We start from the raw sequence: 16,989 nt of genomic DNA, 5'->3' as shown, positions 1-16,989 counted from the left end.
CTTCATACATAAGGGGTTCATCAGACACTTCTTTGAAGCATTATAGACTGGAATTCTTATTTACCTCGGTTCTCCCTGACCACGAGCTTCTGCTTCAACTTACACTTGTTTGTTGCTTTAGAGAAGGCTATCATTCCTTAGGGAATGAACTACCAGTAGATCAGGATACTTCCAACTGGATTGGTTTGGGTTTACTTCACCTTTTTTCTCAGTCGGTATAAGTCTGACATATGGCGGCCCATTATCAAAGTTTTACATTCAGCATAGGACTTCAGATGGAAATGCTGTCTATATACCTCCCTCCATTCTCTGAAGACAGGTCGGTTCGCTGCTTGCATCCATCATTGGGATGCTAATGTCCTTGTACGGTACCCATACGTGGATCATCAGAAGTTGGAGTTCCGTGTACCTACTGGGTTTCACTGCAGACTTTTTGGATTTTCACATTTCCTTTGGGTCTTTGTTGTGGCAGCATTCCTTTTTACAGCAAAACAGATCCATTTGCTCTTGTACTTAGATGATAGGCTATAACAGACCTTATCTGCAGTATAGCCTTTAAAGTCTGCCTAACTCGCATTTGATGATGTTTTTCAACTTCAGTATCGAGCTCCTTCCCGACAACTGACCTACCTTGAAACATTTTCCAAATTGGTGTCAGGCATTTCTGGGGAATTTGCAGTATTTTTTTGTTTGGCCTACATGTAAGTAGGGATATGACAATAAGCCAGTTCGGTATGAATCAAATTAGGTTTTGCCCTTCACCGACGTTTAAACACTGTGTACTCGGTGTGTATTACCTCCCGAGTGAAAGTTGGGAAAAATCACTCGGGTGGGACTCGAACCCACGACCTCCTGCTTTCTAGTGCAGATGTCTTACCACTCGACCACTGAGCTAACGGGATCGGTTGGCTGGTTCGAATCTGTGATTTTTCCCGAGTGATTTTTTCCCAACTTTCACTCGGGAGGTAACACACTGAGTATACAGTATTTAAACGTCGGTGAAGGGCAAAAACCTAAATTGATTTATATCACCCCGACGCAAAATTTCATCTTATAACAGTTCGGTATGTTTAACTGTGCATTGCGCACAATGTTAGGAGTCTAGTCAAAAGGGAATGAATGTGTGGGGAGACGGGCACACAATACTCGCGTTTTAATTACAAGCAGAATGGGTGTTTGTGTAACAGCGCGAAAAAAAAACATCAGCGATTTTATTCCGAATGACATTTGACCATGAAACTTCATTGAGATACCAAACTGGCTTATTAGCTTGACAAAGTAGGACATTTATTTCCTTGTCACCATGACTACAGAAAAGCCATCCTTGTTTTTAAGATGGGATACAATGGTATCCTTGGCTCAAAATTTCTTACACTAATATATTCTACTGGTATGTCATGTCCGTTGAGAAGAGGAACTTTGAATGGGAACATTTAGTTCAGTACCAATCTTATTACAAATGTTACTTTCTTTCAAATCATTGCATCTATTTGGCATTCAGTTGAATACAGATCTTGCTTTCATTTTAAGTATTTGTTGACAAGCCTAATATTTGTTTTAATTATTTACATTACTTGTTGATTAATTTAGTATTTATATGCTTTGTTCCTCCTTTATTTCATACTCTTTATAAAAAAATATTTATGCTGTTTATTGAGTTTCTCATTTAAAGGGAAGATACAAGTCAGTTCAACAATATTTGCTGTAACATACAAATCCTCCATATCCATTTATTTCTCAAAAACTGCATCAAAAGCACATGTTGTACATTTCCTTTAATGTTATTTATTCATGGAACCATTTTGTGTCTTGTATTTTCAGCAATGTGGAAATAAATGTACTGGTATGAATAATTGTTTGAGAAATACATCATTTTATTACATGTATTAGTAAACATTTACATTGTACTGTACTGATATTTCAATGTGATGTTCTTCCAGCTATCTTCATTTAGTGGAAGACACCGTTCTCCAACCACTTGGAGTTCCAAAAGCTGTGTAAGTGCTGGCTTCCGATATCATGGTGGCAACATGATTGCAACAGACACAGATGCTTCAGAGTTGCTGCTACGACACTATGTGTTTGAGGCATTGATTGGTATGTGCAAGAAACAAATTCAGATGATTTATACAGAAATGTTAAGAGATGTTTTTAGTACTAATCAAATCAAATTTTTGTCATTTATCATAACTACACTATAAACATATACGCAATTTTCTATTACGAATCCAAGTGCATGTACAGAGACCATTTCATTTTGACACCCCTATGTATGTACCTTTATTTCTTCTTTTAAGTACAAACTTAGGGTCATTAGTTTGCGTGTCTAGGATACATTACCTGCCTTATTCCAGGGTCTGTTCTAGCTGGATAGTGCAAAGTTGCAGGGATGACACATTCAAAAGTCAATCAGATTGTTGTAAATGAATGTCCTCAACCAATAACATTTCCCAATCTTAGATATTTTGCCCTTCATCAAGGTTTTGCCCTTCATCAAGGTTTTGCCCTTCACAGACATTAATTATAAACGCTGTATACTCATACTGGCTGACAGACTTCACAAGGCTATACCCAGAGGGCCTCCAGCCCATGCAAGACCACATTCTTAACCACTTGATTATTGAGCTTGCTGGGGGTCAGCTTGCTGGTTCCAATCTGCAACGTGGCAATGAACACAGTGCGAATTTCACCCTGAGTGTGTGACATGCATTTTTGTTGTCCAGGCACGTGATCAACCTTGACCAATCAATGCAAGACCACGTTCTTAACCACTTGATTATTGATTATTTAAGTTCATTCAACAGAAGTCTGTCTGATCACTTCCAAGATCTCGGATAACTTTTCTATAGTGCTCACCTGATATGTATATTTATGTGTAAATCTCTAGTTCCGCTTGTGTGTTTGTTTTTCAACAGCATTTCATTTGTATGTTTTTGGGGGTGTTTGTTTGTTGGGTTGTTTTGGTTTGTTTGTTGGGATGTTTGTTGGGGTGTTGGGGTGTATTATCCCTCAGCCGAGAGGCTCGAGGGGTATTGTCATCGCCTAGGGCGTCCGTCCGTCCGTCCGTACGGACGTCCGTCCGGGCAGCTCAGTTTCCGGATGATAACTTGAGTTAGAAATGTTGTTTGGGGTTGTAACTTCGGTAGGGGTTTGCCCTTGGGAGTAGGCAAGTTGGGATTGGTTTTGAGGTCAAAAGGTCAAAGGTTAAGGTCACCGTGGTGAGTTTAAGGTAAATGGTTTCCGGATGATAACTTGAGTTAGAAATGAGATTTTGGTGTCTAACTTTGGTAGAGGGTTGCCCTTGGGAGTAGGCAAGTTGGGATTGGTTTTGGGGTCAAAAGGTCAAAGGTCAAGGTCACCATGGTGAGTTAAAGGTAAATGGTTTTTCGGATGATAACTTGAGTAAGAAATGAAATTTTGGTGTCTGACTTAGGTAGGGGGTTGCCCTTGGGTACAGGCAAGTTTGGATTGGTTTTGGGATCAAAAGGTCAAGGTCACCGTGGTGAGTTCAATGTAAATGGTTTCCGGATGGTAACTTGAGTAAGAAATGAGTTTTTGGTGTCTAACTTCGGTAGGGGGTTGCCCTTGGGAGTAGGCAAGTTGGGATTGGTTTTAGGGTCAAAAGGTCAAAGGTCAAGGTCACCGTGGTGAGTTAAATGTAAATGGTTTTTCGGATGATAACTTGAGTAAGAAATGAAATTTTGGTGTCTGACTTAGGTAGGGGGTTGCCCTTGGGTACAGGCAAGTTGGGATTGGTTTTGGGGTTCAAAGGTCAAGGTCACTGTGGTGAGTTTAATGTCAATGGTTCCAAATGATAACTTGAGTTAGAAATGAAATTTTGGTGTCTAACTTCGGTAGGGGGCTTCCCATTGGTACAGGCATGTTGGGACTGGTTCTGGGGTCAAAGGCCAAAGATCAAGGTCACCATGTTGAGTTAAAGGTTAATGGTTTTCAGATGATAACTTGACTCTGGCTGAGGGGTTTCAACAGCAACGCTGTTATTTATTGCTTTGACATTGTACTTTTGTTCATTTGTTGGCCGAATAAATAATGATAATAATAATGAAATTACAGAGTCTAAGCGCACGATATAACAATTGTATTTATTGCATACTTCCATGACTGTATACACATGGTGGTGACTATGAACATTGCTGGCAACTGAAATAAACATACCATTTTCTGTTCAATGTGACAAAAAGTGGCCTCAGTTTGAGGACCTTGACAGAATCAAGCAAATTCAAATCCATCAGATAAGCAGCAGAGATCATATTCAATATAGTGACATGTTTTCCAATGTTTGATTTCTTGTTAAGCAGCCAAGGATAGGTCGCCCTTATGGGACCAGGTTCAATTTTGGGAGGATTCCTTTCTGGATTCTGTAGCAGCTGAGAGGGATGCAGTTGGCATGGATCAAGGACCTGCTGAAATGATTCACAGGTACATCATATTATCTCACTACACTTTTCCATCACTGTGAAAGTACTGCTGTAGGTATTTATTCATCAACTGAAAATGTAATTTAGTCATTTCAATCCAGTTCAGCTCCTAAGTGGTCATTACAATAAAGGTATCTTTTGTCTAAAGAGTCTGTGGCAAACAAATTTGATATTACTTATTACCTCACCCGAATACTCCAAATGCAGCTATAGAGTGTGATTATTGCAATAGTACACATTCTCGTAATAATACATGTCTGTAATCATCACAACAATGGCAATAACAACAACAACTAGTGACAAATAAATTCAAAGTGTCGTGCTAATGTTGCAGGGTATCAACCTGCTAAAACAAAAAATAACATGCTTATTGCTTGGTCAAAAAGTGACTCCGAGAATCTCTTTGTTTTAACTGTTGATTGATACGGATGGCACACATACAAATTCTAAATGTAGTTGTAACACTTGTACTGCATCTTGGAATACTATCAGTAACACAACTAGCCTATTACTTTCCTAAAAAAATGATTTGTAAAGGATAATTAAATAACCCCTAGTACAGATTGTATAAGAGGTTGCCAATTGGTCTGTTTGTTTCAGATATGACTCCCTTACTCCAAGTGAAAAGAAGAGACTTGAAGAAGATGAAGACAAACTCCTTGCGGGTTAGTAGCAAACAGTTTAATCAATTACATTGAACATTGTCTCCAACAGTTTCTGTGCTCAATTCATACATTTTCATTAGGAATGAATGCAAAGAAGTTCAAGGAAGCCAAACAAACTCAACTGTTGTTTACATTCTTTAATAATGTATCAAGCAGACTGTCTGACATATCAAGCGAATACGCAAACGTGTTTATATACGAAAGAAAACTGAGCTTCATGTAATCATTTGCTTACATGATGCTGGATCAATGCTGGTTCTGGGGCCATTTATTCGCTTGTTATTGAAGCCGGTCTTTATATGACATGTTAATGCACCCCCACGTGATCGAGTCTCGACCAATAAGAAGCTATCGACTATCCAAGGTACATTCTTTAATAATGTATCAAGCAGACTTTCTGACATATCAAGCGAATACACATACATGTTTATAAAAAAAAAGTGAGCTTCAGGTAAAATTTAATAACTAGTGCATTTGGCCAGAATGTTTTATGATGCTCGCTGCCTGGCATTCAAAAAGAAAGGGAAACCGTAACATTCACAAAGAAACACTGACTAAATAATTGACATTTGAATTGATAAATAATATTGAAGCTTTTGCCAGTGCACATGTAGGTATTATTTTACTTATTTTTCTTCTATTTTCATTGATAGATATGTTGTCCAATGCCATAGCGTTCATGATTATGATGAAATTACCCAAGCCAGAAGTAAAACGTAAAGTTCGTCGTTTATTGGGACGGTCTCACATCGGTTTAGTCTATAGCCAAGAGGTGAATGACCTACTGGATCAAATCAACAATCTGGTAAGAAGAACCACTTCTTTTCTTATAAGAATGTATTGTAATTTCCAAAAGAACACTTGATGTTTGACAAATGTCCAGTATTGTTGACATTTTCTCTGCCCTTACCATTTACGAGTTTCACCCCCCCAAAACAATTTTTGGGGGGCAGGACAAAGATTATTCACTTTTGAATGAGAACTTCTACTGAGCTGTACTTACCCGTAAAGTATTAGTGAGTATTGCTACATATGCATTATTCCCTAGAGGGCACTAGCCATTCACACAGGCTGCAAGTTACTCAAGCCGTACCCAAGTACGCGCTCAATTACACGCCTACATGCTCAAGAAAAGAGGAAGTATTGTGGGCGGGCCGCATTGGCCAGTGCCCTCTGGGGAATACATGTAATGCATATGTAGCAATACTCTATGGGTAAGTATTTGCTATTAGAATCGGCCCACACCTTTTTTTGGGGGGGGAAGGAATTTACTGTACAAATTAAAAATGAATTGAATGGGATTAACCTGAATTTTACAAATAAAAAAAGTGGTCTGTCCTCCAGTCCTTTTTTTGTGTTTCTCCTTGCGACCCTGCATGCTTATGTGCCCCCTACATATTTGTTCCTTGTTCCTCTGTCATTTGCCTCTGAAGAAGGTCTTGCTATTTAACATGTTTAAAGGCTGAAATATCAGGTCATTTTAATTGTTTGCATTGTGCCAAGTGTTGATTATTTGCATCCTGACAATAAGTCTTTAATAAGTCTATATCTTTTGGGCATTATTTGAGCAAAGCAATCCAAAATATAAGTGTCTTTTCAGAGGATTGAAAACATCCAGGATGGGGAGAGTAGACAAATTGAAAAGTTGTTAAAAGAAAAAAAAGATGAGTTGAGCAACTTGCATGAAATACGTGACAGAGGATGGTGTCTGTGAAAGGTGAGATTGTGAGTATTTGTGTATTAGAATTAACGTCGTCAAGTTTGCTCCAGACATCGTCAATGTAGCCATTGTTATTGAACTAAATGTCTAGGCATATCTAACTCAGTAACATATTGCTCTGATTCATGCTCCCATGTTATTTAGCATGGCAATGACATTGATCTGAAGCCATCAGGCAGTAAACGTATGCGGAAACATTCATTTGTGGTTCATGCTGGGACTGACACTAAAGGAGATGTGCTTTTCATGGAGGTAACATATTCTTAATATATTCACATAGTAAATGAAAATAGAAAATGTCCCCCCTTGTCATTCATTGATTGAGGTCTGGAAACCTAGTTTTACTGGTCTTGTACTCAGTTTCTCTAGGGCTCTGAACCTCAAAAGTCTCAGTCTTTGTCTCGGGCCTCATCAATGCCTCTCAATCACGACTCGAGGCTAGACAAGACCAGAAATAAAACTAAACGTGTGTTTGTAGGTGACAAAACGGGGCTATTTCGGCATATTTCATGCATGTTTAGTTTATAGGCTGATAGGATAAACATGTGCAGTGGACAGTTGCAGAATGATTAGATGTGTAGTTCTAAAGATATATCACACTGATGAAATGCAACATCAATGCTGCATCAGTGACACAAGGCATAAAAATAAGGGGGACATTGACAATTGAACATTTGGAAACAAATTGTACACTATAACTCTGCAGATAATTCTTTGAAAATTCACTTTTATTGTGATGTCACATGGTATGTGATGACATCATGACGTCTCATGATATCCCGTTCTAGGTACATTCCAAGTTACAACCAAATTAAACAAATAATTCTTAAACTATAGGCCTACAAACATCTACTTTCATGTCACAACACATGATGCTTGATGACACCATCATGACATCACTATAACACATCCCAGTCTATGAATAGACCAAGTTTCAACCCAATTGGTCCTGTAGTTCTGTAGATATGGACCTTCAAAATATGCATCTTTAATGTGACGTCACAGGATGACATCCTGAGTGTGCCAACTATGAAGGCACTTGGATTGACATAAGAGCCCAAAGTACTAGGAACGTAGAAAACATGTACACATGCTATGGAAAGGTGTCTTTAAAAAGAAAAAAAAGAAAGGTAATGAAGGTAATGATCCAATCCCCCCCCCCCCAAAAAAAATGTAAACAAACACAACACTTTTTGGGGGGCTAGTTTAAGAAACAAAGTATGTTAAAAACATATCCATATTGTCCATTCTGTCTCATCAAACACACTTATCACAACAGCCTTCAGATGTACAAACACAAATGAACGTGATAAGCTGAATCCTTTTTCAAAGTTTTATCAAATATTGAGTCACTGATCAGAATGATCTGACAATGTGAATTGCCGTCCGAACTCTTGGCTTTTCAATGATTCATCATTTGAAATTATCCCTAGTCCTCCTTAGTACATGTACATTAGTAATAATGGAACTACAACATAAGTTATACATGTAGCAACATATATATTTTTTATTTCCATTTTAAAAATGTTGTATTACATGGGCCATTAATTTTTCAATCATTTAACAGTAGGAATCTATTGCCATGTTAAATTTGTATCATTTAAATATTTTTGGCTGTTTCGGCAACTTGATGAAACAGCCTTTGTTTTCGTTAAGAATGTTTTTGTCTTTTTTGTGTTTGTCGTTTTTCAGCCATTTCCCTTAGCATTTGTACACCTTTTCATCATGCATGGCACTTTGGGGCCAAAAATTAATCCGATTGCTTTTTACTCGGCGCACACTTAGACCAGCAGATGTGTGCTGAACATTGACGTAATCATGACATCATCACGTGTCACGTGACATCACAATAAAAAAGGTGCATACTTTGAAGGTTCATATCTCCAGAACTGCAGGTCCGATTGTTTTGAAACGTGGTATGTACCTAGACCGGGATGTGTTATGGACGAAAATTGAAAAGACGTAATGATGACGTCATCAAGGGTCACGTGACGTCACATTCAAGATTAATAGATTTAATCTTTGAAAATCAATATAAAATCAACTATGAGAGAGACCTGAACTGGACATTTGCGGAAATTGGTAGAATAATCCAGGATCTTTATTTTATCTCGGTGCGCAAAATCACGTGACCCTTCCTTCCAGTCCAAACCGGAATTGCCTTACAATTTGAAATTGGAAAAAAAATGTGAACTTGCTTTCAATGGTGTTAGTCTCTGGCTAGGTTGTACTTAAAAAAAAAATTACCGTTGACATCACAAAATGTTCTAACGCCCTATAGCGGCAGGTTGAACAATTTTTAAAATTAATAATCAATTTATGCGTGTGGCAAAATTTGCTGAAATCACTTATTTTGCTGAAATTCACATGTGAAAAAATTGTGCACTTTTGCATAAAAGCGTGAAACTTGGCACAGATGTTTATATTCATGCGAGAAAATGTTTTAAATGTGGAGCCATCGCAAATTTACCTTTTTAGGGGCGTGGCATCCATTTAAAAAAGGGGGGGCGGGACTTGTCGTGCCCGCAGTTAAAACGGTTGTTTCCACTTGTCACAAAAGTAGGAAACTTCACAAAGACATATTGATATAGATTATAAGTGTTTTCCAGATTCGGAGCCACCACAAAAGTACCTTTTTGGGGCGTGGCAGCTATTAAAAGAAAAGGGGGGGGAATTTATTATCCCCACCTTGGAAAACATTGTACCCATATTTCATGAACGAATTAAACGTCCCACAGACGTTTATATTCATGAGATAAAAAATTCCAGATGTGGAGCCATCTCGAACACACCCTTTTAGGGTCGTGGCAACCATATAAGAAAAACAGGAGGCGGGGTTTTCATTATGCCCACCCTGGAAATATTGTTCCCACACTCATAGGGAAATGTAACTTTCCACAGACGTTGACATTCATGAGAAAAACAATGCCAGATGTGGAGCCATCGTAAACACACCCTTTTAGGGGCGTGGCAGCCATATTGACAAAAAGGGGGGGGCGGGGTTCTCATTATGCCCAACATGGGAAAAATGGGCCTGCGTCGCATAAACGAATGAAGCTAATTCCCACAGGCATTTATATTGACGAGAAAAAAAATCACACGTGAAGCCATCGTAAACACACCCTGTTAGGGGCGTGGCAGCCATAGTAAAATCGGGGGGCGGGGGGTAGTCATGATGCCCCTATAAAAGAAAGTTGTGCCTATACCTTTCATAAATGGATGAAACTCCACACGGACAATATATTCATGAAGATCTTTTTTTTTTTAATGTGAAGCCATCACAAACCTACCCATTTAGAGGCATGGCGTCCATTTTTAAAATGGGGGGGGGGGGTACTCAATATGCACACCGTGGAAGATTTTGACCGCGTTTCATTTAATAAATCCACCTCAGATAGCTCTTCTAATGTGTTGGAGTAGGGCTGCCTTTATAGTTGGAAGTTACTGTTGGCAAACCCTTTGTTTTCTTACACTATGCATTCTTGCCTCATCTATATTAACCCAGTTACTGGTTCTGTTGTCTGTAGAATTATTGTTAACCTCTGAACTGCAGCAATTTCTGAATTGGGGTGTAAACTGGGGTACGTCAGTTAGTTTTGGAAAGACTAGTGTTACTTCTTCAAATGCATTGTTTCCCCTGCCTTTTTTCTGACAGACCAAAAGGCATATTCAGTGTCACACCTGTATAAAGTAGCCTATAAAATGTTGTCAGGGCAACTGATTTTTTAATGGATTTGGTTGGGGTTAAAAAAAAAACACCACTCATCAGAGCTTGATATACCATTTTTAAGAGAACAGAGGGGTTGTATGATGGGGGCGCACAGATTCATTGAATGTAAAGTCATTGTGGACGTGACCACCACGGTGATGAGAGTACATCCTGTTATGACCCAACCTGCTGTCAATGCGGCGCAACGGGTAGGGGGATTTTGCACTCCCCCCCCCCCCCCCCCCCCCCCCACCAGGAGAAAAAGAGGAAAGATAACGGGGAAAAAATGGAATGAAAGTCAATATTTTACTTCACATACGTCATTTATGGCGGATAATGGCGCGGTATAAATTTCCATTATTATTATTTAATGTATATAAAGACTATTTAAATGGCCATAAAATGTGATTATTTAAGCGCCCCAAGCGTCATATGACCTGTGGGCATTGTGGGCACAGTGAGTAGGCCCCGCACACCTCTAAAAGGATGAGTTTGCTGTGGCTCCACATACAAATTTATTTTCTTTCAACAAGTTTGTGTGAAGTTTACTCATTTATGAAAGTTCGATGGTGGGCAAATGATAAGTAGCAACCCCCATTTTTAAAAAAAATAGATGCCATGCATCTAAAAGTGTAAGTTTGTGACGGCTTCACATTAAAAAAAAGAAAGATTTTCATGAATATATTGTCCGTGTGGAGTTTAATCCATTTATGAAATGTAGGCACAACTTTCTTTTATAGGGGCATCATGACTACCTTCCGCCCCCTGATTTTACTATGGCTGCCACGCCCCTAAATGGGTGTGTTTACGATGGCTTCATGTGTGATTTTTTTTCTCGTCAATATATAAATGCCTGTGGGAATTAGCTTCATTCGTTTATGCGACGCAGGCCCATTTTTCCCATGTTGGGCATAATGAGAACCTCGCCCCCCCCCCCCCTTTTTGTCAATATGGCTGCCACGCCCCTAAAAGGGTGTGTTCACGATGGCTCCACATCTGGAATTATTTTTCTCATGAATGTCAATGTCTGTGGAAAGTTCCATTTCCCTATGAATATGGTAACAATATTTCCAGGGTGGGCATAATGAAAACCCCGCCTCCTGTTTTCTTATATGGTTGCCATGCCCCTAAAAGGGTGCGTTTGAGATGGCTCCACATCTGGAATTTTTTATCTCATGAATATAAACGTCTGTGGGACGCTTAATTCGTTCATGAAATATGGGCACAACGTTTTCCAAAGTGGGCATATAATTACCCCCCCCCTTTCTTTTAATAGCTGCCACGCCCCCAAAAAGGTACTTTTGTGGTGGCTCCGAATCTGGAAAACACTTAAAAAATCTATAAAATTATGTCTTTGTGAAGTTTCCTACTTTTGTGACAAGTGGAAACAACCGTTTTAACTGCGGGCACGATAAGTCCCGCCCCCCTTTTTTCAAATGGATGCCACGCCCCTAAAAGGGTAAATTTACGATGGCTCCACATCTAAAACATTTTCTCGCATGAATATAAACATCTGTGCCAAGTTTCACGCTTTTATGCAAAAGTGCACAATTCATCGATATTTTGTCACATTTCCGCTGGACTATTAATAATGAATGTATATAATGAGCTTCATGCTAAGAACAAGTTGAGGGGGAGAAAGATTGAGGACGTCACCAGACTGGAAGCTACAATATGATGTCACATTAAAGGTCCATTTTAAAGCCTATATCTACTGCACTATTGGTCCTGATCACTTTGCAACTTTCTACTGCACATCTATATCCTGTCAGTCTATCCGCTTCGTTCACAAGTACCCCCTCACCGGCAAAGAAAGTACAGTTCGGGGTGACCGACCGACGCCATCTTGCCTGACTGCAATTTTGCCACGACGTGCGGCCGTACCACTGCGTGTACATAGTGCAAATCCCCTGGTGTACGTGCGTCACACACAAAGTACAAGGAACGGTGCGCGTCAACCAGCTAAATGTCCCACCCATGGGACATTGTTGCTAGGTAAATGGGCGCCCTCTTTCGTTGGTGCATGGAGCCCATAGCATGACATGAAAATATAATTAAAAAATTCTGAAACAGCCATTTGTTTGTCCACAAACATCTAGTCTTTTTTTTTTCTTTTTCAGACTCCGGCTATAGCATATGTCCACGTTTCATCATGCATGGCATTTTGCGCACTAAAATCAATCTGATTGCCTTTATACTTGGCAGACACTTAGACCAGCACCTGCGGTTGTGCCCCGAACATTGACGTCATTATGGCGTCATCATGAGTCACATGACGTCACATTAAATGTGTATATTTTGAAGGCCTGGTCTGATTGGGTTCAAAGTTGATATGTACTTGGACCGGGATGCGTTATTGAGAAAAATGAAGTGATATCATGATGACGTCATCACATGACACACATGACATGTGACGTCATATTAAATGTGCATATTTTGAAGGTTTATATCTACAGACCTACAAAAAGTTGGTACATGTATGTACTTGTGCATATCCAATACGCTGTATATAACATTGCACTATTACCAAGTAATAAAAATTAGACTGAGGGCCAAAGCTATTACAAAGCAGGGGAATAGGCCCATATGCCAGACCTACTGAGTTGCACATTCCAGGGTCACTCAGGTCAAGTGAGCTCTCACATATTAAATCCGGGGGCAAAGTCAACCTACAATATTTTGTAAATATACTCCAGTCTCCAATTAAGGTGGTGGTTTGGGGGATATAAAGGTCAAAGGTTGACAATCCTGGGCGGGGACAGACTTCTGTTTATTTTCATCTCGGCTTTACTCAGGTCTTGGTTGTCAAGCAGTTCCTCTCGGGCAGTTCCTTGACTTTACATTTTCCGGTATCACCTGCAAGTCATGGTGTTTTTTTCTTGTCTGTGAATTGTTCTGCCATGCCAGCAGTGTCTCCTGGCTAGACGCAATGGAATGAAATTAACTTGTTGGTTTTCAGTTTGCAGTCAAGGTTTTGTCTCAGTATAGGGTGTGGTACTGAAGTGTCCAGACTAGCTGTGTTACTAATAGGATGCTGCAAGTCCCACAAGTCTTGTGCATGCAATTTACATACTGTAGATTTTAGGATACATGTACATGTACATTGTACAGTACCTAGAAAGGGATGTGCTATAGATGAAAATTGAATTTATGTCATGATGATGTCATCACATGACATATGACGTTATATTAATGGTCCATATTTTGAAGGCCGATATCTGCAGAACTATAGGTCTGATTGGGTTGAAATTTGGTTTGTACTATACCGGAATGTGTTATAGGTACAAATTGAAGTGACATCATGATGACATCATCCGATGTCATGTGACGTTACATTAAATGTGCATTTTTCGAAAGCCTATGTCAGAAGAACTGTGGGTCCGATTTGGTCGTAACTTGTAACTACACAAGAAGTCCAGTCAATTTAGAACAAAACAGGGCCTGACGTAGAACAAATTGCAGTAGAATTATTTTAATGCTATCATGCCAAGAAATATTACTCTTCAACATACTGAAAATTTAATTTCATCAAAGGAGTGGATAGTGTTTTTATTCACTTTTTCGCTACTAATTTGTCATCATCTGTAAAACAGTCGTATGGAGGGCGTAATGTTTTATTTTGCGTCCGTTACTGGTCAGAAAATACGTTCATATCACATATTAGACTTCGCGGGACACGACTGATCACAGCAGACGACTTTCTATGTCCACCAATTATTACAATTTATGGTAATTTACACTGTCGCCAAATACTATTATTTTCTTGAAAAAAATCTAGAAATTTGAGATTTTTTTCTTCCCGAATTATTTATTGGCTACAATAAATCACTTTGTGGTCAATAAATCATTTGTTTCAGGGAAAATATTTGCATAAACAGGTATACTTGAAACAAGGCCGGGCCATGATATACATAAATGTCTACGCCAATAGGCCGGAGTCAAACTTTAAATATTAGGGAAAATATCAAAAATCCAAGGTCTACTTCACTCTACTTACCTGTAGAGCAATACTACTTATGCATATTCGCCCTACCGGCAGGTATTTTCCGCTAAGAGTTATATACAATAGCGCCCTCTGGCGCCCTACCCATAATACCCCGCGGCATGCGTGCCTCGTGAGCGTCCTCTTTTCTCTTAGCGGCAGGTCGGGTAGGACGTGCGTTAAATAGCTCGCTGTTTGCCTCGTCATTTACTACCCTTTTTTGCGCTTAAGAGAAGTTTATAATAAAAAGAGTTAGTAATCATCAGTTTGTAGAGTTTCATCATCTTCTTGGTTCTATTTATTTTATAAATATGAAGCGTTTGGGGAGGGCAGAGTTCTCGGGGGACTCTGCTGTTAACGCTACGACGTTACCGCGGCAGCAGTCTCTCGTCCGGCACCCTCAGCCACAGTCGGCTGGGGGAGTTGGCAGTTCCGCCGATCAGCTAAGGGGACCTCGGTCACCTTCTCCGGTCAACTCAGGCAGAACACCCAAACTAAAGGCACACTCCGGCAAGGTTCCTCCAAAACATATCTCCTGTCCCGGAGCAAAGCCTAAGAAGGGCCGTCAGGGCAAGCGTGGCTCGGCAACGAGCGCCGCTGTGGCACCTGGCCCTCCCCCGATCACGGGGCAGCCCGAGGGGACTAGCCGTCACACTTCGGTGGGCTCTAGTCACCCGTGTCCTCCCGACACAGTGCCGAACACCACTGGTTGTCAGGATGGACTATTACACGGGCTACCGGTCCGTCCAGCACTCACTCAGCCCACGGGGCCTGAGGCGCTGTCGGCCTCCCGACACAGTGCCGAACACCACTGGTTGTCGGGATGGGCTATTACACGAGCTACCGGTCCGTCCAGCGCTCACTCAGCCCACAGGGCCTGAGGCGCTGTCGGCCGGGTACATTATGAGCGATGCGGAGCCGGTTGACCGGGGGGATCCCGGACCGACGGCCCCCGTGCTATCTCGCTCAGAGGGACGACTCTCATCATCGGATTTTTTTCGTTGTTCGGGGGTCCCGGTGCCCCAGGTGTCTTCTGACTTGTAGTCAGACACACCCTGGGGCCGTTCTTCAAAGAGGAATAGCAAGAAGAAGAAAGCTGATCGCCGATCACGCCGTTCTTCTTCAGATTCTGACGGTTCCTCTGACCGGTCCCACCGGGGCAAACGCTCCTGACGTGAGGACTCGATCTCGAGGTCTGTTTTCCTGCAGGCATTTCAGTCGATTTTACCTACACTATCGGCTATGTCTGCAGGACGCCAGGCGGGCCCTAATGGGGGTCCCCCTGGAGTGGCGAGCCATGCCCCACAACCCTCGGTTGTTGGTCTAGCCTTACAGTCTCCGGCCACCGGTCACGGTTGGGTGACCCGTGAACAAAGGGACATACCGCACACAGTTAGCCTTGCTCCTGGAGTCTTTATCTGCAGTGAATACTTCATAGTCGTCATTCATTGGTCACGATTGCGTGGCCCAAGGACAACGAGGTACATGTACATGTACAAGAATGAAAAAACACATGTTCATACATGTACATGTTCATGTATACCACACATGATTCCGCGCTATACCGAAAGCCCGGCCTACGGCGAACGGGACTTCACATTCGCCGGCCGTGGGCCACGGTCGCGTGGTCCAGAGACAACGGGACCTACCGCACACAGTTAGCCATGCGCCAGGATCCCCGCTTGTGTTTAGTCTTCACCATCTGCATAATATTATGTACAATGTATGTCTATTATCTTCGAGGGTGTTGCCCAGCCACCACCGCATGGTTCTGTACAACTAGCCCCTCCAGACGGCTCTCAGTCATCGGGGTCATTTTGGCCTTCGCATTCGGCTGATTCATCCGATGATGACGAAGAATCAGACCGGTTACAATGGCTGTCTATCGCGGAAACGAAATTCCGTTTGCTGCAGAGGGACATTACACGGGTACTTAAATTACCCTCCGCCGATGAGTCCCCTCCGCTCGATCACAAAATTTTCAAATCAAACGCAGGACGGGCTCCACATCTAACAATGACAAGGTGTTCCCCATACCTCCGTTGGATCAAATGTGAAACACATCGACAACGGACAAAGTGGTGTCCATTTCTCAGGCAGGAACGGCTTCTTTTTTTTTTTCTAATCCGGGCGAGTTTATTGCACCGATCCCACCGCGGCATACGCTACCGGGATGAGGACTCGGTTTTTCGGCCCACTCATTACAAGCCTTGCAATTGTTCTCGGCTTTATTATCGGTCATATACGTTTTATACACGTACATGTATTGCCAGGCGGGCACGTTAATGAAACGTCCGTCTTAGTTCAGTTGCGAGCCGTGAACTCTGTAGCCCTCTACATTAATCACGGTTGGGTGACTCAAGGACAATGGGACACGCCGCGCAGTGCTTACCCGTGCGGCGGTGTTTCTTGCTGTACTGAGATCGCTACATTTTTCATGTACATTGTACATGTGTGCATTACTTGTGTATGTA

The 16,989-nt window shown here is 41.3% G+C and overlaps 1 protein-coding gene across 1 annotated transcript in view; it reads left to right on the top strand.

Moving 5' to 3' along the window:
- The first annotated feature begins 1,921 nt into the window (after positions 1-1,921).
- LOC119722965 (MAP kinase-activating death domain protein-like) overlaps positions 1,922-16,989 on the top strand; it is a 34,667-nt gene continuing 19,599 nt past the window's right edge. Inside the window, exons 1-5 of the mRNA XM_038193399.1 lie at positions 1,922-2,097; positions 4,317-4,440; positions 5,040-5,104; positions 5,758-5,909; positions 6,969-7,076. Coding sequence (XP_038049327.1) covers positions 1,929-2,097; positions 4,317-4,440; positions 5,040-5,104; positions 5,758-5,909; positions 6,969-7,076 — 618 coding nt within the window. The 5' untranslated portion in view covers positions 1,922-1,928. The remainder of the gene's footprint in view (positions 2,098-4,316; positions 4,441-5,039; positions 5,105-5,757; positions 5,910-6,968; positions 7,077-16,989) is intronic.

Source organism: Patiria miniata, unplaced genomic scaffold (genome assembly GCF_015706575.1).
Source record: "Patiria miniata isolate m_02_andy unplaced genomic scaffold, ASM1570657v1 HiC_scaffold_1, whole genome shotgun sequence".
Lineage (NCBI taxonomy): Eukaryota > Metazoa > Echinodermata > Asteroidea > Valvatida > Asterinidae > Patiria > Patiria miniata.
This window is presented reverse-complemented; position numbering and strand designations above follow the sequence as displayed.